Raw genomic sequence first — 23,677 nt, 5'->3', positions numbered from 1 at the left:
GTTGAAAATATTTCACCATTAGGAAGTTTGATTTTAGTATCCTCCTGAATCCAGGGGCAACGTGGACAAGAGCCACAATGAAAAGTGTCCCGGGGACCAGGAGAGAACCGTGGCTCATGTAAATAATGAATACTTGTCAAACGATCTTTCATAGAAGTGGCATGCCGAAAAACCAATTCAGGATGCCAGTGATTGGAAAGAATACGGAGCTGACCATGATGAGCAGAAAATTTAGTTACTATTTTTAACCATAGTTTGTTTTGTTCTATGAGGTGGATCATATAGCAAAGAGGTTCTGTCACGTCTCCTGGCCTTGTTGAAAGCGTTCCTGAGAGTGGTCTGTGAATAGCCTCTTAACAAAAGGCGTTCATGTAGGGCAGCCACCTGTTGATCAAAATCACTCTCATTTCTACAATTTCTACGTAATCTAAGGTATTGTGCATAAGGAATGCCGGTTAGGCCCTTTGTTGCAGATACTTTTTTAGGCTCATTTATTTGGGCTGGTTATATACCTACTTAGAATCATTTTTTATATATGCTTATAGGTTTTTGCTTATGGGGTCTTGTCTATGTTTGGTCGGAATGGACATCTTCAACCCCTTGCTTGTGGTCTCCTTAGATCTCAGGTTATGGCCTGATACTAACCTTTTGGGTATCTTTAATTCCCTCCTGGCTGAGATATTTGATGTTTTCTAGTCGTATGGATGGCTTACATGTAACTGTGCCCATTATTTTGCCCCCCGTGTCCGCCGTGGGGGAGTTTGCAGGTGCCCCTGTTTGGCCCCCTCTATTTGTCATGAGTTCACATTGGTAAGCAATTTATCTATAGATTTTGAGATATTATTGTGTAATATGTATTATATGCAATTCTATGAGATATTGTATTTTGATTGTTATGATTCTATTTCAGAGTTTGACTTTTCCTCCTGAAGAAGCAGATTAATTCTGCGAAACATGTGGCGGAGTCAACATTATCCCGTGGTAACCACTATGACATTTGTGAATTATGAGATCATGCGGTTAAATCTATGTGATTTTAGAACGGATTCGTGTACATGTCTGATCAAAAAATTCTGTGTATTAATAAAATATATTGTTTTTATGACTGTGTTTGTCCTTTGGGTGCCGAGATAGTCCATTCATCTTTTGGGGGGGGGGTTCCCCTTTAATTCTTCTACAGACAGGGAATAAGGGTAAATCTCTAGAATGGGAACACAGACATAAATATAACCGGGACTTCCATCCTATTCTCCTCTACCCTCAGCAGTATTGCAATGATACTCTTCAAAAGATAGGTCCATGCAGCATGTCCAAGGATCAGGAATTAAAATGATAAATCACAATAGTCACAGCAATGTATGAATGTATTGCAATAAAACTCTTCTTTTTCATTACAGACTATCTCAGAACCAGCATTTGGCTTTGTGCTGTTTGATTATATCACTGGCAGCAATGAACAAAAAGAGCCCCAAAGAAGAGCAGTCATGGACTAATACTGAGTTCTTGACCAGAGTACAGGCAGGGGATGTCATGTGATCAATCATGTCTTTTTTTTTTTACAGCCTCAACTATATATGTGTATATAGGAGGTAGAGTCTCCATATCTTGAATGACCGATGGTTACTAATCAGATGGGATAATGAAAAAACTGAACGGTGCATTACTTTAAAAAATAAAAATAACATTAACAAAAAGTGTTGGGTAGCACTTTATACTTTAAAAAAGATGCTGTTTGAAAAAGTGACCATATCAGAAAAAAGTGCATCACGAATGCAGGTGCTATTAACAGGTGCCCTCCTTTTATTTGGATCTCCTCTTCACTCCTGCCAGAACAGATATGTACAGTATATGCACAACGCACTGTAAAAGGAAAATATACAGCCGCCACATCTCTAGTGTAAGACGTATTATTATATCCAATGACATATACCATCTAACTTTTTAATAGACACAATATATTTGTACATCATTGGACTTGGCTTCACATATGACTGTTAATATACTCTTGGATGGAATATCCAGGGGAAAATCCGTCAAGTGGAGACAATACATCCGCAGTCTATTCAATTCAACGAGCTGCATATATGAACAGCATGCTGTTATTATGACCTTTATGTGCTGTTTATTCAAATACCGAATCCCCTTGCAATGTGCTGCCACATTACACCTGCGGTTTGTTGAACTTCTTGGGCTGAGTATTTGAAGATCAAATTATTTTACTTGAATATTTGCCCTCTATAGGCTCAGTGTGAGATTGATTTTATATTGAGAGACAACCATGTATGAAGGGTGGTTCAAGGTCTGGTTTTATATATATATATATATATATATATATATATATACACATACACACACACACACTGGCCACTTTATTAGGTACACCGGTTCAATTGCTTAGTAACACGAATTGCTAATCAGCCAGTCACATGGCAGCAACTCAATGCATTTAGGCATCTAGAAGTGGTGAAGACAATTTGCTGAGGTTCAAACTGAACATCAGAATGGGGAAGAAAGGGGATTTAAGTGACTTTGAATGTGCCATGGTTGTTGGTGCCAGATGGGCTGGTCTGAGTATTTCAGAAACTGCTGATCTGCTGGGATTTTCACACACAACCATTTCTAGGTTCTACAGAGAATGGTCCAAAAAAGAAAAAAATATCCAGTGAGCGGAAGTGGTGTGGAAGAAAATGCCTTGTTGATGTCAGAGGAGAATGGGCAGACTGGTTACTACGACATTCATATAGTAGGGTCAGAATTTGGTGTAAACAACATGAAAGCATTGATCCATACTGGATCAATGGTTCAGGGTGGTAGTGGGTTAATGGTGTGGGGGATATTTTCTTGGCGCTAGCAAGGTGTACCTAATAATGTAACCGGTGAGTGTATATATTTACCAATGCAGTTTACAGTATATATGCCTGATATGTTATGTTCTGGCTTGGAGATCAGTGCTTCTGGCAGAGGGTTTTGAAGTTGCACTTTAACCGCTTGCCGCCCTGCCACTGTGTATATACGTGTGCAGGGCGGCAGTGGAGCGCAAAACCACGTTTAAAAACGGGTTCCGCGCTCCTGACGCTTTCGCCGGGAGGGGGCGCGCGCGCGCGCTCCCGCCGACCCGCGGGTGACACTATTTGATCCAGGAGGGATCAATCATTAGATTTCAGCCAGTGATTTCTGGCTGAAATCACATGATCGGTCCCTGTCCTATCCTGTCCTGTGTTGACATACACACAGGGCAGGATATGATGTCATTCTTCTCTGCCTGGACACATTCCGTTCCAGACAGAGAAGAAGACATCCAAAAAGTGAGTACACAAGCACTACACTACAGTTAGAACACTCTAGGACACATTTAACCCCCTGATCGCCCCCCCCCCTCCAGTTAACCCTTCACTGCCCTGTCACCAGTGTTACTGATCAGTGAAGCGATTTTTACTGATCAGTGTCGCTGGCGACTTCCGATAGAGTTAGCGCCCCTCCCAGATAGCGCCAGATTGCCCGCCAGTACACCAGTAATCCCGTTTAACCCCTTGATCGCCCCCCCCCTCCAGTTAACCCCTTCACTGCCCTGTCACCCAGTGTCACTGATCAGTGAACCAATTTTTACTGATCACTGTATCAGTGTCGCTGGCGACTTCCGATAGAGTTAGCGCCCCTCCCAGATAGCGCCAGTTTGCCCGCCAGTACACCAGTAATCCCGTTTAACCCCTTGATCGCCCCCCCCCCCTCCAGTTAACCCCTTCACTGCCCTGTCACCCAGTGTCACTGATCAGTGAACCAATTTTTACAGATCACTGTATCGGTGTCGCTGGCGACTTCCGATAGAGTTAGCGCCCCTCCCAGATAGCGCCAGATTGCCCGCCAGTACACCAGTAATCCCGTTTAATCCCTTGATCGCCCCCCCCCCCAGTTAACCCCTGCACTGCCCTGTCACCAGTGTCACTGATCAGTGAACCAATTTTTACTGATCACTGTATCAGTGTCGCTGGCGACTTCCGATAGAGTTAGCGCCCCTCCCAGATAGCGCCAGCTTGCCCGCCAGTACACCAGTAATCCCGTTTAACCCCTTGATCGCCCCCCCCCAGTTAACCCCTTCACTGCCCTGTCACCAGTGTCACTGATCAGTGAACCAATTTTTACTGATCACTGTATCAGTGTCGCTGGCGACTTCCGATAGTGTTAGCGCCCCTCCCAGATAGGGCCAGTTTACCCGCCAGTACACCAGTAATCCCGTTTAACCCCTTGATCACCCCCCCCAGTTAACCCCTTCACTGCCCTGTCACCAGTGTCACTGATCAGTGAACCGATTTTTACTGATCACTGTATCAGTGTCGCTGGCGACTTCCGATAGAGTTAGCGCCCCTCCCAGATAGCGCCAGACTGCCCGCCAGTACACCAGTAGTCCCGTTTAACCCCTTGATCACCCCCCCCCCCTCCAGTTAACCCCTTCACTGCCCTGTCACCAGTGTCACTGATCAGTGAACCAATTTTTACTGATCACTGTATCAGTGTCGCTGGCGACTTCCGATAGAGTTAGCGCCCCTCCCAGGTAGCGCCAGTTTGCCCGCCAGTACACCAGTAATCCCGTTTAATCCCTTGATCGCCCCCCCCCCAGTTAACCCCTGCACGGCCCTGTCAGCAGTGTCACTGATCAGTGAACCAATTTTTACTGATCACTGTATCAGTGTCGCTGGTGACTTCCGATAGAGTTAGCGCCCCTCCCAGATAGCGCCAGCTTGCCCGCCAGTACACCAGTAATCCCGTTTAACCCCTTGATCGCCCCCCCCCAGTTAACCCCTTCACTGCCCTGTCACCAGTGTCACTGTTCAGTGAACCAATTTTTACTGATCACTGTATCAGTGTCGCTGGTGACTTCCGATAGAGTTAGCGCCCCTCCCAGGTAGCGCCAGTTTGCCCGCCAGTACACCAGTAATCCCGTTTAATCCCTTGATCGCCCCCCCCCCAGTTAACCCCTGCACTGCCCTGTCACCAGTGTCACTGATCAGTGAACCAATTGTTACTGATCACTGTATCAGTGTCGCTGGTGACTTCCGATAGAGTTAGCGCCCCTCCCAGATAGCGCCAGCTTGCCCGCCAGTACACCAGTAATCCCGTTTAACCCCTTGATCGCCCCCCCCCCCCCAGTTAACCCCTTCACTGCCCTGTCACCAGTGTCACTGATCAGTGAACCAATTTTTACTGATCACTGTATCAGTGTCGCTGGCGACTTCCGATAGTGTTAGCGCCCCTCCCAGATAGGGCCAGTTTGCCCGCCAGTACACCAGTAATCCCGTTTAACCCCTTGATCACCCCCCCAGTTAACCCCTTCACTGCCCTGTCACCAGTGTCACTGATCAGTGAACCAATTTTTACTGATCACTGTATCAGTGTCGCTGGCGACTTCCGATAGTGTTAGCGCCCCTCCCAGATAGCGCCAGATTGCCCGCTAGTACACCAGAAATCCCATTTAACCCCTTGATCGCCCCCCCCCCAGTTAACCCCTTCACTGCCCTGTCACCAGTGTCATTGATTACAGTGAACAGATTTTTACTGATCACTGTATTAGTGTCACTGGTGACTTCCGATAGTGTTAGCGCCCCTCCTAGATAGCGCCAGTTTGCCCGCTAATGCACGGGATTTTTTTTACCAAAAACATGTAGCAGAATACATTTTGGCTTAAATTTATGACTAACTTTGAGTTTACGATATATTTTTTATAGCTGAAAGTAGAAAATAGTTTTTTTTCAAAATTTTTGTGGTTTTTTGTTTATAGCGCAAAAAATAAAAAGCGCACAGGTGATCAAATACCACCAAAAGAAAGCTCTATTTGTGTGAAAAAAAGGACGTAATTTTCGTTTGGGTTCAGCATTGCATGACCGCGCAATTATCATTTGAGTTAGTGCAGCGCTGTATAGCAAAAAAAGGCATAAATTACAGTATCTATACCATAGTTTGTAGACGCTATAACTTTCACACAAAGCAATCAATATACACTTATTGGGATTTTTTTTACCAAAAACATGTAGCAGAATACATTTTGGCTTAAATTTATGACTAACTTTGAGTTTACGATATATTTTTTATAGCTGAAAGTAGAAAATATTGTTTTTTTTCAAAATTTTCGTGGTTTTTTTGTTTATAGCGCAAAAAATAAAAAGCGCACAGGTGATCAAATACCACCAAAAGAAAGCTCTATTTGTGTGAAAAAAAGGACGTAAATTTTGTTTGGGTATAGCATTGCATGACCGCGCAATTATCATTTGAATTAGTGCAGCGCCAAACAGCAAAAAAAGGCCTGGTCATTAAGGGGGGTAAATCCTCTGGGGCTCAAGTGGTTAATATCCCCTCTTTCCGATATATACTGAAAGTGAATCTGGATTTTTTAGTAATTTGAAAACTAGGGGGATATAATACTAAAGGACACCAAATATATCTTGACAAGATGTATGGAGCTAAAAAAAATGAAAACTATAGATGCACTTTGGTCTGCCTTGGTCTATATGGTGCTTTTACATGATTGTAAACCTTTGTTGTCAATCTGGCTATGAGGAAGAATAATCCTTTCTCCAAATAGAAAAACAATATGCAAATTTTTCATACCAATCATTTTCTATTTTAAAACCAAAGTTCAGCTAAAATGAAAAATAAAAAATCAGCACAAGGGACATAACTTACAGTTAGTATAATTGTATTGAATCTTCTTCTGACGCTGTTCCCCCCCTTCCGCCTCCATAGGCTTCCAGTGCAGCAGGAGTTAATAAAGCTAAAGAGCTGTCAGGAGCTCTCATAAAGAGAGCCAACTATACCTACTCTTTCCTACCAGATCCATCAGATGAACTTTGTACTGAAAGAAGATTCAACACAAGGGATACCTCACACTAACTAAGTTAGCTCCCTTCAGCTGATTTTTCTGTTTTTCATTTCACCTAAACTTAGGCTTTAAAGGTATGAATTGTTACCCAAAACTTTTTGTGTTGGTAAAATATCCCATATTAGTAACATTCACCTATAAAAGTATATGGGGGGAAAAAGGTACTGTGTTGCCCAAAGCAACCCTAATTTAATTTTGCTTGTTGTGCTTGCAAAAAAATAAGGCTGATTTTGTATTCCCAAAGATTTTTATGTAAAGAGAAACAGTTTTGATACAAACAAAAGCCAGTCGACAGGCCCTAAACGCATTTGAAACCTGGTTGAGTCTAAATAAGAATGACCCTTAAAGGGGTTGTGTGTATCTGTACAATTTTAACCCGTGTTTGTATAATTAGTGAATGTGATGAGGGCATACATGAGCCTTGCAATGTGTAAGAGTCAGTTCTACTTGTACTGTATCTGAATATTGATCAATCCTGAAGTACTGACAGCCAATCTAATTTCTTGGGGTCAAAGAATGTCAGAACAGTACAGATATCCCCCAAATGACCCCTTTTTGCAAAGTAGACAGTCCGACGTACTTCATAAGAGGCATGGCGAGTTTTTTCAAGTTGTATTTGTTTTGTCATAATTTTTCGGAAAATTAAAAAAAATATTTTCACTATTTTTTTTTACATACTGTCACCAGTGCAGTACAGTGTCATCATATAAATGGCATAGCAGTGATCAGGGACACTGACTGGTGACAGTATGAAAAGAAAATATATAATTTTTTTTTTAAATTTTTTATTACATTTTTATTCAAGATTTTTTTCTCATAATTCACTATGACCAAAGTAGTACAATGTTACCATAGTAACATTGTACTACATTGGGGAAGTGATCAGTATTTTTTTTTTTGTTTTTTTACACAATTTGCTTATAGCAAAGAATTACTTTGCTATAAGCAAGCATTTACCTGAATGACAACGATTCATTCACGGTTTTTTGTTTTTGTTTTTTTTTTCGTGCTTAGCTGTGATTTGGCCACAGCTAATCACATGACACAGCTGGGCTGTGATTGGCCCAGCTTGTGCATGTGATTGCTGTGACCATTCACAGCTAGACACACTAGTATACAATGGATGGCATGAATGAAGCCATCCATTGTATACAACTGTCATGTGACCTGCTGTGATTGGTCACAGCAGGTCACGTGGTACCGGCAACGGGGCTGGTACTCAGATCTGTCATCAGCCGTGTCCAAGGTACACGGCCGGTGACAGATCGCGCCACTGCACGGCTCTGCAGGCGCGCAAACTGCGCATGCCCGGGAGGACACCATATGGCGTCCGCCCGGAATGCTGAGGGATTTTGCCGGCCGCCAAACGGCCATTGGCCGGGAGGCAAGAGGATAACAAGCATGTCATACTTATCTGCTCTGTGTAGTGGTTTTCCACAGAATAGCCACAATCTCCTAGACCCTCCCTCCTGTCGAGTGCCCCCATAGCAAACAGCTTCCTATGGAGCACCTGAGCAGGCTCACTCCTGGGCTGCTGCTTTGTGTGTCTATTCACGCACAAAGCATGCTTGACCCCACCCTCTCCTCACTGGCTGTGACTGACAGTAACGGGAGCCAATGACTACCGCTGCTGTCTCAACCAGTGAGGAGAGGAAGACCTGGGAGAGCCAAGGCTCTCGTGCACAATCGCTGGATTGAGATGAAGTTCAGGTAAGTATTCGTGGGATTGGGGGCACTGCTGCACACAGAAGGGTTCTTACCTTAATGCATAAAATGCATGAAGGTAAAAAACCTCAATCCTTTACAACCACTTTAAGACTAGCAGTCAGAGGCAGCAATGTCTGAGACAATATCACAATGGAGAAATGCGGCTATTAGTAGTATTGTATAGCAGTGCCTAGGCACCGGTGCCCAACCTGGGGCCCTTTAGTATATGATATGCGGTCCTCAGGTCGCAGCCGTCTGTAGTGGGAACATTGATTAGGGTAATATCCTTGATCTGTTCTAGCCTCAGGTAACATCTTCCCAGTTTCATATTATCTTCTGCAGCATATCCCTACCCAAAAATGTAGCATGTCAACACTCTCTGATCCTGATTTCCTCTATTAGGTTCACAATTTCTGACAGTCCTCTCAAGCATTACATATATTGAATGTCATATGTGGCCCTTTGGTGATGTCAGGGGTCACATTTGAGGGCCCTTTTAGCTCATAAGTTGACAATCACTGACTTAGACACAATCATATGTTAGGAAGCCCACTGTTGTTTTCAGGACAAAAAATGCATTTTTCAGGATACTACTTGGGCACAATGACATATCCAGATGTTTCTGATAAGATAGCAGATCTTCACTTTATTAGTTCAGGTTCACTTTAAACCATTTCATTTTTGCATTGCATATTATGTGTTCTGAAGTGTTTTGTTACTATATAACATGTTTGAGCCTATGATTTTATGTTGCGGGCTAACAGACCATTATCTTCTATTTGACTGTAAGTCCCAGCGTGAGCACTTTTTTTTTTAAATAAAATTGGTACATCTGTTTACTGCTGTGTTGAGCTTTGGGTTATTCTAATAATTACAGTTCATATATAACTGCAGCTGTCCAAAGAGTCCTGTGTACAGATTTTAGTTAAGAGCTATACTTAATAACTGTATCTCACAAGTACCAGATATCAGCTGTTTTAAGCAGTGCTATCAACACAGTTTGCATGTTTTAAACCCACAGCATGCATATTTTAAAAATCCTGAGAAATAATTCCTAAAGTGAAGCTGTACTGCATTTTGTACATTTAAAAGCTGATGTCCAGGATAAGCAGGTTTTGTCTAAATACAAGAGGCATGTGTATTCTTACTTAAATCTTGGTGTCCTTTGTGTTTTTCTTTCAGATCTATGCAGTAATCCAGGGGAAAACTTTGCCTTTGTGCAGGAGCTTTCTGTAACGAAGACCGGTCACTGATGCTCTTTCTTGTGCAAGGTGACTGGTCTTGTCTCCACCCCCTCCTAAAGTTTTCTCCAGGCAGCCTGTAGTGGGTGGGGGCAGTTGCTGTACAGCATGACGTCACTGCTACTTTTACAATGTAATAACTGGATTTGCTAAGACAATTGATGAAATTGTTTGTGCCTGGAGTTTAGCTTTAAAGTAATTCTAAAGGCAAACTTTTTATATTGTTTTAAATAGCAAATATCTCATACTTGCCTGCTTTGTGCAATGGTTTTGCACAGAGTAGCCCCCAATCCTCTTCTCGGGTCCCACTGCCTGCGCTCCTGACCCCTCAACCTTGCTGAGTGCCCCCATAGAAAGCCGCTTGCTATGGGAGCACTCATGCATGTTCACTCCCCAGCCGGCTCTGTGTATCTATAGCATGGCTCGGGCCCCACCCCCTGCTCTCTCCTCACTGACTGTGATTGACAGCAGCAGGAACCAATGGCTCCATCTGCTGTCTCTGAGCCAATGAGGAGATAGAGAGTCAAGAGAGCAGCTTCTCTCATGCACATCGCTCAGGCTCAGGTAAGTAACTGGAGTCTGACTCTCTCTGACTTCATAGTTGACTCCTGCCAACTCCCATTACACTGTCCAGCATGACTACCCCAGTGGTCAACAAGGGCAAACTCAATGGAGAGAAGGATAACATAGGTTAAGAGTTTAGCAGTTTGGTTTACACAGGGTTTACTAAACTTAGTGCAGGACATGTAACATCATCAGATGCTGGAGGGGATCATGGTTTCGCAAAAGGGTCTCTACTACACAATGTGCCAAACAGCCTAAAACGTACAAAAATAAAGTAAAAAATAAGTAGTGAAAATCCTCAGTTGACTGTTTGGTGCCACTGAACTATAGCGTTCAGACAATCAAATCAACTTATTTAAAAGGTTATTATTACAATACAGGATTTATATCGCGGCAACAGTTTGTGCAGCACTTTACAACATGAGGACAGACAGTACAGTTACAATACAATTCAATACAGGAGGAATCTGAGGGCCCCACTCGTTACAGCTTACAATCTTAAAGGGAGGGTCAGGTGATACAAAAAGGTAATAACTGTAGGGGATGAGCTGATGGAGAGAGTAATGTAAAGTTATTAGGTTTGGTCAGGACAGGTTTCTCTGAAGAGAAGGGTTTTCAGGGATGGTCTAAAAGTAGACAGAAAAGGAGAAGTAGGGAGTTTTATAGGATGGAAGAGGATCTGGAGAAGTCCTGGAGGCGAGTAAGGAAGGAAATGACAAGGGAGCCAGAGAGCAGAAGGTCTTGGGAGAAATGAAGAGAATGATTTGGTTGGTATTTTGAGACCAGGTTAGTGATGTAGCTGGGGGCCGAGTTGTGGAAGGCTGTGCAAGTTGTTAGTATTTTGAATTTAATTCATTGGGTGTAAGCTAGTGGAGGGATTGTCAGAAAGGAGTAACAGACACTGAACAGTTGCTGAGGTAGAGGAGCCTGGCAGCACCATTCATGATGGACTGAAGAGAGAATATCCTATCTAAAGGTATGCCAATGAGGAGGGAGTTGCAGTTGTCGAGCAGAAGATGACCAGGGAGTGAATTAGAAGCTTTGGTTAGGAAGAGGCATATCTTGGAGATGTTGCGGAGGTTGAGGCGGCAAGCTTTGGGCAGTTATTGGATGTGGGACCGAAAGGAGAGTTTAGAGTGCAGGATAACACCTAGAACCCTGGCATGTGGTGACGGGTTGATAGTTGTGCAATCGATCTTGACAGAGAAATCAAGGGAAGGGGCACATGAGAGGAAATATTAGGAGCTTGGTTTTGGATAGATTGAGTTTGAGGAAAGGGTGTGACAGGTTGATAAGTATGTTAGTAAATTAGTGTTGTGTGTGTGAGCTGTGGGGTAGAGAGATAGATTTGGGTGTCGTCAGCATAGAAATGTTATTGGAAGCCATGGGAGGCTATCAGCTGACCCAGGGAGGAGGTGTAGATTAGGAATTGGAGAGGTCCAAGAACAGAACCTTGGGGGACCCAGACGGAGAAAGAAAGAAGAGAGGAGGAAGTAAAATTCACTCACATGTCCATGGAGCCAGACAGGCTGATGTCACCATGCATGTCTGTACATGCTGATTGTGATTTTGACACTTTTAACTGAATGCGCTATTTCTACATATTACACGTGAGTGATTTTTCCCTTTTAAATACATTGGTTTTCACAAGATGTGGATAAACCATACAGGACATACCCTTCACTTAGAATGGATTATTTTCCACTGCTTGACCTTGTTATGGATAGAATCCTGTAACTTGTTTACCTTATCACCCCATAGGCTGCATCTCTGTTTCCAAAAAAAACACAAAAAGTAGGGGAGCTCAGATAATACCACATATTCTATATGGAAAAGATGCCAGATGCCAGTCTGCTCACTGATCATATGAACATGTATGAGAAATCCAAAAAAACTAAACAAAAAAGAGCTCCCTTTCATAACAATGGTATAAATAATAAAGTTGTATTGAAGTCCAAAAAAAGCCAGGCGTAATGAAATGTTAAAAAATCAGTTTATTAGGACCACAAAGATGGTTGCATTAGCAAAGTAAAACTATTACCATATGCCATAAACCAAATCCCAGAGATTAAGCATTTATAATTCATTTTAAATCATACATCATCACACTTATGTTGGATTTACAATTAATTATATACGCTTAATTATTGGTATCTGGCTTATGGCACGTGGCAATAGTTTTACTTTGCAAATGCAACCATGTGGTCTTACAATCGATTTACACTATTAGGTGCATTCCTTTTTTTCTTTTCTATAAGTGTACTTGCTTCATGAGGTGGATATATATGAAAAGCAGTGGAGCCTTAGATGGATACAGCCATCTTCAAAGTATTCATGTCGTTTGTGACCACTAAGGCATTGGGGGTCATTTTCTTGACTGACTGAGGTGATGTGGATCCACACAGAAGATTGCATTCATGGGAATGGTCACTGGCACACATTGGGATCTTCTTTGATTGTTAGGACACTATATTTCACTGGCACCTAACAGTGAGCTGAGGATTTTTACAATTGATTTTTTTACTTGTTTGTACTTTTTCCACTGTTCACTACATTGTTTTTACACCTTATTTGTATATAGTTGGATGAAGTAGTAATCACCATTTATATTAAGAGAGTGTATTATATATTCTTTTCGGAATTAGCACAGCATGTTTTTTTCTCTATTCTGAACCATATTATATATCAAATATTGTGTGTGCTGCTTTCTCCAACGTAGTTTTATCCTGAAGCGTGTTTTCATGGTTTGTTGGTTTAGTATAACACTTTAGGGAGTCCATTAAATAAGGCACAATTTAGCGCGGAATACGTGTAACTACATCCAATAGCACAGTCTCTCATATATCTCGTGCAAACGGGTATTAATCTGTACACGATCTTGAAATTGATTCTCATGCTGGTGTTTCTACCCTTCTTCCCGGTGCTGTCGGCAATCCATGCAAAAAGTGCATCACCCAAAAATTGTGTCTGAAATGGACTCTCACCTCCACACACAGACCCATTTAATTAAAAGCAGGTCAGAAACGTTCCCCCCCTATCAATGAGAGATGAGTATAGGTGTCTGCGGGTCATAGGACTCTCTCTCTCCTTCACTGTACACTGGTGTAAGAATGTTTCTCTAACCGATGGTCTGTCGGGTGGAACACACAAAACAAAGGAACCCGCCATAGTGTAGTGTGTAAAATACCCAGTAGTTTTATTAAAATTGCACTTACATTCAACTAGATGAAATGCCGCTATAAAATGCTGATAAAATCTGTGACCTCAGACAAGACCCATGATGAATGCAACCCATCAGCTCTCCTGTCATCCAAGCTCTTCCCACGCATATCGTCACTGATCACATGACTTCCTCTTGCCTGGTGCACTTTTTGCATGGATTGCTGACAGCACCGGGGAGAAAGGTACAAGCACCAACAGGAGAATCAATTTCAAGACTGTGTACAGATTTATACTCATTTGCATGGGACATTTGAATGTGGTTATTATGCACACAGTGGACTATAGGTTATAGTTTCTTTGGTATTTCACAGCAGCGCAACACATTTTTTTTTGTTTTAATTTGATGTATTTGTGTTTAACAGCCACAACTAGTGATTGCAGCAGCTGTGCTTAACACTGGATGTTTATTTATGCACTCATTTGGGTTTGGCAGAGCAGAATTATTATCACTTTGTTACTACAATTTAGCAATGCTTTACAATTCTTGACTATTCGCCGCATATAAAGCAGCTTACTAGTCCTGCCAGTGAGTCCGAAGTCCGAAGGTGATGAAGCTCATCACTATACTGTATCTATGGAGGAGGAGCATTGTCACCTATGGACAGGACCACAGAAACCTTTCCCTGTCCTCTTTTCTATAACATTGAGTGAAGGTGTTTTGTAGTACATAGAAATAAGTGGAAACAGTGCTAACTAATAACAGTCAGAAAAGGTACAGCGTTCAGAAGCCTTCAAGATTTCTGACAGGACCAAAAGTTGTTTTTAACTTATCAAACAGATATAACAGAACGCTTACAATATTTAACAAATGAAAAGAAAGTAAATATGTGAAGTTCACTGTTGGGGTTTATACAAACTTTAAAGAATATTCCTGATATGTGCCTGCTGTATCATGTACTTGTAATTAAAATCTTTTCTCTTTGTACTGCTTCCTTTGTGTGAAATCCCTGGTGTTCTTGCCAGCCCCTCTGCTTTCCTATTAAAATCTGAACACACTAGGCAGGAAAGCACAGTTTGGTCAGTTCTCTTGCCATTCTGGGAACCAAGCCTGCTCTCCTCCAATGATCAGACATCTTCTGACACGCCCCCCTCCCCGCTTAGTCATTCACTGGCAAGAGCAGTGTGCTGCTGTTTCTCCTCCCCCAGCTCTTATGCAGCTGAGAACTGAGGGTATGTTATCACTTATAAAAAAAAGGGGGGAAAAAGGTATTTGTAATGTATTTTTTGTATGTTTGCACAAAAGTTTTTTGGCTTTCATTTCAAATTGAGTGGGTTGTTTTACAACGTGAGGGTTTACATATACTATACACATTTTTATTCAATAACTAACAAAATAAATATATATATATCTTAGCGCAGATTAAAACATAACAGTTATTAAATACTTGAAACATTTTTTTCAAAGTATACTCATTTATTCTAGGCACTATGCAGAATTATTTTACAAATTCTGATGCTTTCTTTTCAATGTAAGGGACGGATTCCCAAAAAGCTTGTTCTGAAAAATGAACTATTAGTGCACATTAAAAAGTATCACATATACTATCCAAATGTGTTGTTTAAGTGCAGCACTAATATAGGTACAATCACTTCACAAATTCTGATCAATGAACTTGCATGTGTTACAATTTGTATTTCTGGCAATAGAGCCCTGTATTCAGTTTTGCATAATCCAATAGCACCATCTACTGTAAATTTAGTGAATTACAATCATCATACCAAGACCAACTTCAGGAATCGTAAAGCAAAAAGGTCAAAAGTGGCTACTTATCATTTTAGACTCAGGAAAAAAAAAGCATGCACTAAGAAATACACTGCATACTGGTTGTATAATTAGTCTGTAAGATGTCAACGTAGCTGCAATTTGCAATAAAAGAAGGGGAGCAAGAAGAAACAGGTATTAGGAACAGCAATGATCCATAATATGCTGGGCTCAAATTGCATGCACACCACTATATAGTTACATAGTTATTCAGGGTGAAAAAAGGTTCATCTAGTTCAGCCAATAAGATAAAAGGAAATAGAAAATCTCCACAGACACAATCCTTTATACACAGATGATCCAGAGAAGGCAAAAACCCAAATAAAGCATGATCCAATTAGCTCCAGCAGGGGAAAAATAAGTCCTGATCCCCAAAAAGGCAATTGCATATTTCCTAGATCGACAATTACTGGTGTTATTACCTATAAATGTTATTATCCAGTTTTAGGAATGCATCCAGATCTTTTATAAATCAATCTACTGAGCTGGCCAGAACTAGTTCTTAAGGTAGTATATTCCACATTTTTCATGGCTCTTACTGTGAAGAAGCATTTCTGTATGTGGAGGTCAAGGTCCCATTCACAGTAGGTGTAGCGTGAACCATCGATTTCCCCTGCTTTTTTTCTTGTGTGATGTGCACAGGGCAACCCATTCATGTGAATGGCCTGCCCTATGCATGACAAACATGCTAATAAAGCTTCTGCATCTTTTTGGTGAGAGTTGCAAATGTTTTTTACTGTGCATTTGTGAAAAAATATACCTGCTACCCAGGGGCGGACTGACAACTCATGGGGCCTCGGGCAATAGGGGATCATGGGGCCCCTGTGTCCTTGCCCAAACTCAAAAAAGCCTATGAAAAAGGTACCAGGGGCATCTCATGGGGCCCCCTACTGACCCCAGGCCCTCGGGCAGTGCCTGAGTTTCCTAATGGTCAGTCCGCCCCTGCTGCTACCTGTGTTTAGGGTGCCATTAAAAATGAATAGCACTACAAGTACAATGCACATTTTTTGCATGTTTCTGTGCACGTTCCCAGGACATGCATGTTTGAATGGGGACTTAATCAATAAATAATAAAGCTCAAAATCCTTCTAATAGCTTATTTCCATACACACAAATGCATTGGGAACACTACACATTCTATTCCAAATCAAAACATGAAGAAAAATATATCAAATTTGTGTTGTTCCTCTAAAAAAAAATTAAGAAAAGTGAATATTAGACTGTTCAAAAAAAAAAAATAGCAGTGTTTGTATTCTTCTTTACAAACTCAAACATTCACTATATAAACTGAAAAATGTTTGAAGATTTTGCTTTCCTTTGAATCACTTAATGAATATTTCATTGTATAAGCACTGTTTCTGAGAACTGCTGTACATCTGTGTTGCATGGAATCAACCAACTTCTGGCACCTGTGAACAGGTATTCCAGCCCAGGATGATTGGACTACATTCCACAGCTCTTCTCTATTTCTTGGTTTTGCCTCAGAAACTGCATTTTTGATGTCCCCCCACGAGTTTTCTATTGGATTAAGATCCGGGGATTGGGCTGGCCACTCCATAACGTCAATCTTGTTGGTCTGGAACCAAGATGTTGCACGTTTACTGGTGTGTTTGGGGTCGTTGTCTTGTTGGAACACCCATTTCAAGGGCATTTCCTCTTCAGCATAAGGCAGCATGACCTCTTCAAGTATTCTGATGTATTCAAACTGATCCATGATCCCTGGTATGCGATAAATAGGCCCAACACCGTAGTATGAGAAACATCCCCATATCATGATGCTTGCGCAACCATGCTTCACTGTCTTCACAGTGTACTGTGGCTTGAATTCAGTGTTTGGGGGTCGTCTGACAAACTGTCTCCGGCCACTAGATCCAAAAAGAACAATCTTACTTTCATCAGTCCACAAAATGTTGTGTCATTTCTCTTTAGGCCAGTCAATGTGCTCTTTGACAAATTGTAACCTCTTCAGCACATGTCTTTTTTTCAACAGTGGGACTTTGCGGGGGCTTCTTGCAGATAGCTTGGCTTCACATAGGCGTCTTCTAATTGTAACAGTACTCACAGGGAACTTTACACCTTCTTTGATCTTCCTGGAGCTGATTGTTGGCTGAGTCCGCGCCATTTTGGCTATTCTTCTATCCATTCAAATGGTAGTTTTTCGCTTTCTTCCACGTCTTTCAGGTTTTGGTTGCCATTTTAAAGCATTTGCGATCATTTTAGCTGAGCAGCCTATCATTTTCTGCACTTCTTTATATGTTTTCCCCTCTCCAATCAACTTTTTAATCAAGGTACGCTGTTCTTCTGAACAATGTCTGGAACGACCCATTTTCCTCAGAATTTCAGAGAGAAATGCACTGTAACCAGCATGTACAACATCTGCTGCCTTCCTTCCTTAAATAAGGGCAATAATTGCCACCTGTTTTTCAAAGAATGAATGACCTTACTAACAGAACTCCACACTGCTATTATTTTGAACATGCCCCTTTCAATTAGTGATTCAATTACACAGAATCAGCAGCATGCATGTCATGACTGTTGGGTCTGTTGGATTTCTATTACTCTACTACACCTGCTAGTAAATTATTTGCCATGTAGAAATATCATTTCTACCAAAAACAGTGATTGATCAGGTTAGTGATGTCTGACTGCTATTATTTTGAACACAACTGTATATACTGCCCTGGTTTTTCTAGGACATCAAGAAATGAGATACCATATGCTATCAGGTCATCAGGATTGATCAATATACTGTATATTCAATAGTTTGTAGACTATAACTTTCCTACAGACTAAATAATATACACTGATTTGGCTTATTTTACGAAAGAAATGTAGCAGAATACAATTTGGCCTAAAGTTATAAAGAACAATTACTTTTTTTAACAGAAAGAAAAACACTTTTTTTTTTCAAAATATTTGGTCTTTTTTCACTTACACTATATTGCCAAAAGTATTGGGCCAGCCCTCCAAATGATGGGATTCAGGTGTTCCAATCCCCTCCATGGCTCCTCCCACTGGAGCTTATACGACCGAACGCTCTGACGTCATATCCGGCGCGGGCACCATCTTGGTGCTCCTTTCTCCTGAATGCAGTACACCCTCTGAGTGGTGTGAAGGCCTGTTTTTTATGAATAAGCATGTGAGTAGATTCTTGTTTTTAGTACTCATTTAATAAAGTGGTTTTACACTATGCAAGTTCTCTTTCCTCATTGGTGACCGTGTGGGAGGGGTATTTATCGATACCACCAACGATCCGTTATAGGAGATAAGAGGAGGAGAGTCCCACCACTATTACCTGAGGGACCCACCATCCGAAGGATCTATCCAAGACCCATTATATATCAAAAGGCTCATTGGTCCCTAGGGGCCTGGGCAGGAAGGTGAGGGGGCACTTCACCTATTTGAGGATTGGCACCTGCAGTTTACACCTGCATGATATCTTATGCACATGGACACTATTCACTGCATTATGTTTGAAGTCACTATAGTGCACAAATAAGCTGTTTGAGTGTATGTCACCACCAGCCTATTATTGTATATAAGTGTTATGGCTGTTTGGGCTACTTAAATATATGGTGGTGAAAATATAAGCAAATGTAATTTGATGCAACATTTTTTCCTTTAACTGGGAACAACAGCAACTCAGCCACGAAGTGGTAGGCCATGTAAAATGACAGAGTGGGGTCAGCGCATGCTGAAGTGCACAGTGCTCAGAAGTTGCCAACTGTCTGCAGAGTCAATAGCTAAAGACCTCCAAACTTCGTGTGGCTTTCAGATTAGCACAACAGTGCATAGAGAGCTTCAAGGAATGGGTTTCCAAGGTCGAGCAGCTGCTTCCGAGCCTTACATCAACAAGTGCAATGCAAAGTTTCGGATGCACTGGTGTAAAACACGCCGCCAATGGACGCTAGAGCAGTTGAGATGTGTTCTCTGGAGTGATGCATCACACTTCTCTATCTAGCGATCCGATGGACGTGTCTGGGTTTGGTGGTCGCAAGGAGAACAGTACTTGCCTGACTGCATTGTGCCTAGTGTAAAGTTTGGTGGAGGGGGGATTATGGTGTGGGGTTGTTTTTCAGGGGTTGGGCTTGGCCCCTTAGTTCCAGTGAAGGGAACTCTTAAGGCGTCAGCATGCCAAGACATTTTGGACAATTTCATGCTCCCAAGCTTGTGGGAACAGTTTGGGGATGGCCCCTTCCTGTTCCAACATGACTGGGCACCAGTGCACAAAGCAAGGTCCATAAAGACATGGATGAGTGAGTTTGGGGTGGAGGAACTTGACTGGCCTGCACAGAGTCCTGACCTCAACCAGATAGAACACCTTTGGCATGAATTAGAGCGGAGACTGTGAGCCAGGCCTTCTCATCCAACATCAGTGCCTGACATCACAAATGCGCTTCTGGAAGAATGGTCAAACATAACCATAGACACACTCCTAAACCTTGTGGACAGCCTTCCCAGAAGAGTTGAAGCTGCAAAGGGTGGGCCAACTCAATATTGAACCCTATGGAATAAGACTGGGATGCCATTCAAGTTCATGTGCGTGTAAAGGCAGGCATCCCAATACTTTTGGCAATATAGTGTATATAACAATAAATTAAAAACTCAGTGGTGAATAGATACCACCAAAAGAAAACGCTATTTGTGCAACAAAAAAAACAGCAATTTCATTTGGGTACAGTGTTGCATGACTGCACAATTTCCAGTTAAAGTAGTACAGTGTTGAATAGCAATAAATGGCCTGGTCATGAAGAGGGTAAAACCTTCTGGGGGTCATGTGATTAAAGAGTCTCTATAAATTAGAAACAATGACTTTGAAATAACCATGCTCAACTCTTTGAGGACCCATGGGTGCAGGCCATCTGGTGCAGGTGCTTTATTCCTCTTTATTTTGTCTAAATGCTTCTGAAACATATTCAATTTAAAGCTACTGGGGTTCTTATGGGGTGTCAATACTATCCCCATTATGGACATGAGCTCCCCCTTGCTCTTTTGTGTACACAGAGCCAAAGAAGGTATTTAATAAATTGCCTTCTTTTTGTCCTCAGTCTCCCACTCTGAGTTATATTGTAAAAGGCCGCTTAGACCCGATCTATTTGATCAATCCACTAAGAGTTATTTTAAATACCCGTTTATATCAAGAAAATGTTGCTTCTTTAAAATCTACAGAATTTATTTAGATCTGGATAGAATGGTGAGGGTTTAGAACCCTGTCAAGTATTTTTTTTGTATTAACTCTTTATTTAGTAGGTTAACAGAAGGATTGACAACTGGTTTTTAAACATAGCATGGCCAAGCAATCACATCATTCACTTGATTCTCTAGCTATTCCAATGATCCCAATTAAATGACTATAACATACTAGTTAGGTTGAAAAAAGATGCAAGTCCTTCTAGTTCAACCAACAGAAAAATAAATAAGAAAAACACAATTCTATACCCTCAGTTGATCCAGCAAAAAAAAAAAAGCATTGATTTTTGGTGATCATCATTATGTGTGTATCCATAGGCACCCACCTATATGACCATATGCCAACCTGGCACTGGACATTAAATTATGGGAATGGAGGATGGATTGTTCATGTCCTCTGCTAAAAAAGGGTAGGACAACTTCAATGCACCTTTGGGAACAGCTAGTGGTAAAAGATCTAAAAAAAACTAAGCTTATACCGGCAGCTGATGACTACAGAGCTCTTCTCATATTTTTCATGAATAGGTTTACTTTAATAAGTATTAGCAATGTCTGGCTAGAATTAATAGCATAAAATAAATAAAAATCTTGCACTCCCTGTATACTAAAATTGTATATCTCAGAAACAGCAGCACTCTGATATTCGAATAAAAGATACATAAATAAAAAATAGGTGTGCTAGCTCTTTAAATATTCACACTCCAGTGCAATGAATGCATTTCAAACCATGTGTACAATAAATATTATTTAATATCTCAAACCATAAATAAAATGCATAGAAAACCAATACATAAATAGCGTATAAATGTTAAATAATATAAAATAACAATGAGTTCATGCCAAAAGAGTTCATATCACACTGCCAAAATATTGTTGTGAAAAGCCATTGCAACTCCTGTGCTTCCACATCTCTAAATGCACAAGCTTCTTACCAGAGACAATAGACCTCTAGAGCAGTGTTTCTCAACCTTTTTTCAGTTAAGGCACCCTTTAAAATTATGAACAGTCCCGAGGCACCCTTTAAAATTATGGAGTCTTGAGGCACCCCATTCTAAAATGCCTCAAGATTGTCCATAATTTTAAAAGGGCACCTTATTCTAAAATGTGAAAAACTATTCTAATATTTTTATATAACGGACCAACATCACACATGTAGGACACCCAACATTAGAGGTGATTTATTCTTCCAAACCAAATACACTTTTGCACACTGGTACTGGGTTGTATTCCAGTGTTTCTCTTCTCCCTTTTCTCCATCACTGAGGTAATGTGACCGCAGCACTGATGGAGAGGGGTAGGGGAAGGTGCAGGCATCTGACATCTTCCTTATCAACTGATGATGTCATTGGTTGTCAGGTCACCAGCGGCTAGAAGGTCATAATGGTGCACAATAAAAACCTGTGACTTGTGTAATGAAAAGGCAGGCTTGTTCCACCCGCTGGCTTGTATACAAGTTTTGGGCAATTTTTAGACATTTTGCCAAGGCACACCTGGAGAACCCTCAAGGCACCCTGACTGAGAAAGGCTGCTCTAGATTATAGGTGCTCATCCTAGCTTGTCATATACAAATCACCGATATCCACCACTTTATGGATCCAATACATCCAGGGGTAGCCATAAAGTCAATCCAATGTTACCAACAAAAACAGGCCACATAGTATAATACCATCAAAAATTAATCAATTTATTAATCACAATGTTATATAGCAGAGACCAGCGCAAACCACATTATTGCATCAGGGAAAGCATGATGATGTCACAACTAGGCTAAACCCAACGCATTTTATTGCCACTAAATGTCCCTCGAAGACGTTTCTTGGCAACAAAACACAATGCAGTTTGCCCTGTTCTCCTCCTTCCAGCACACATTTTCTCCCCACTATGTGGTATATTAACATAGTGAATTGTTTTCATTTAAAATTTATTCGTAATTACTTTTCATGTTTATTCATATTTGTTCATTATACACAGTATTAAGTTGTTACATTTTTTTATTGCATTTGATTATGTTGCGCAGCATTTGATATATAACTTCCAGCACAAACCCTCCTGGCAGAAGTGCTCTTTCTCCTTCCCAGCACAATCCTTTTCCACCCCCAAATCCCCCCTCCTAGTACAACCCACCCATCCTGGCACAAATCCCCCCCCCCAATCTTTCCTACCTGCACAATACCTCCCCCAAATTCCTCATCCCCACACAAATCCTTTCCCCGCTAACAAATCCCTCCTCCAGGCACAAATCCTCTTCGCACCCCAAACCCCCCTCCCAGCACAACATGTCCTATCCTTGCATAAGTTCCTCCTCCCCATCAAATCCTCTGCCACCAAAACAAATTCTCTCCCCACTTCTGGCACAAATCTCCCCCCCCCCAAATATTCTATCCCACTGGCACAATCCCCCTCAAAAATCCTCCTTCTAGTTTAAATGTTCTTCTTCTCTCATACCCACCCCTAACCCTCCCTTCACATATGCTCTTATTCCCACCCTGATTTATTTATATATATCCTATTGTGCATGTTTATATTTCACATTTAATTTTATAAGTGGGCGGCACAGTGGCTTAGTGGTTAACACTTCCACCTGGCAGTACTCGGGTCGTTGGTTCGAATCCCAACCACGGCACCACCTGCCTGGAGTTTGCATGTTTACCCTGTGCCTGCGTGGGTTTCCTCTGGGTACTCCGGTTTCCTCCCACACTCCAAAGACATGCTGGTAGGTTAATTGGCTCCTGTCTAAATTGGCCATAGTATGTGTATGTATGAATGTGAGTTAGGGACCTTAGATTGTACACCCCTTGAGGGTTAGGGACAAATGTGAATGTACAATATATATATATATATATGTAAAGCACTGCGTAAATTGACAGCGCTATATAAGCACCTGAAATAAATAAATAAATAAGTGGAGCGCGACACACTTGCAATTTGTTTTGGTTCACAGGAATGACTGCTATGGTCTGGGAACCACCACGGCCGGGATCGTCACTGACGGAGGTATGGCCATCTTTGAAACGTTTACACCATTCAAATGCCTTACTGTGGCTGAGCATCTAATCACCATATTGTGCTTGAAGTCTTCTGTAGATATCCGTGGGTTTTACGCCTTCATTCAGAAGAAAC

At 41.5% G+C, this 23,677-nt stretch overlaps 1 protein-coding gene across 2 annotated transcripts in view; it reads left to right on the top strand.

Annotated features, from left to right (window-relative positions):
• The window catches only part of COPZ2 (coat protein complex I subunit zeta 2), a 63,712-nt gene extending 62,018 nt beyond the window's left edge, over positions 1-1,694 (top strand). For both annotated transcript variants that reach the window (XM_089674338.1, XM_089674339.1), the window contains one exon: positions 1,398-1,694. In XM_089674338.1, coding sequence (XP_089530464.1) covers positions 1,398-1,493 — 96 coding nt within the window. In that variant the 3' untranslated portion in view covers positions 1,494-1,694. The remainder of the gene's footprint in view (positions 1-1,397) is intronic.
• The last annotated feature ends 21,983 nt before the right edge of the window (positions 1,695-23,677 follow it).

This window comes from Staurois parvus, unplaced genomic scaffold (assembly GCF_062004578.1).
Source record: "Staurois parvus isolate SC_StPar_1 unplaced genomic scaffold, SC_StPar_1.0 ptg000151l, whole genome shotgun sequence".
Lineage (NCBI taxonomy): Eukaryota > Metazoa > Chordata > Amphibia > Anura > Ranidae > Staurois > Staurois parvus.
This window is presented reverse-complemented; position numbering and strand designations above follow the sequence as displayed.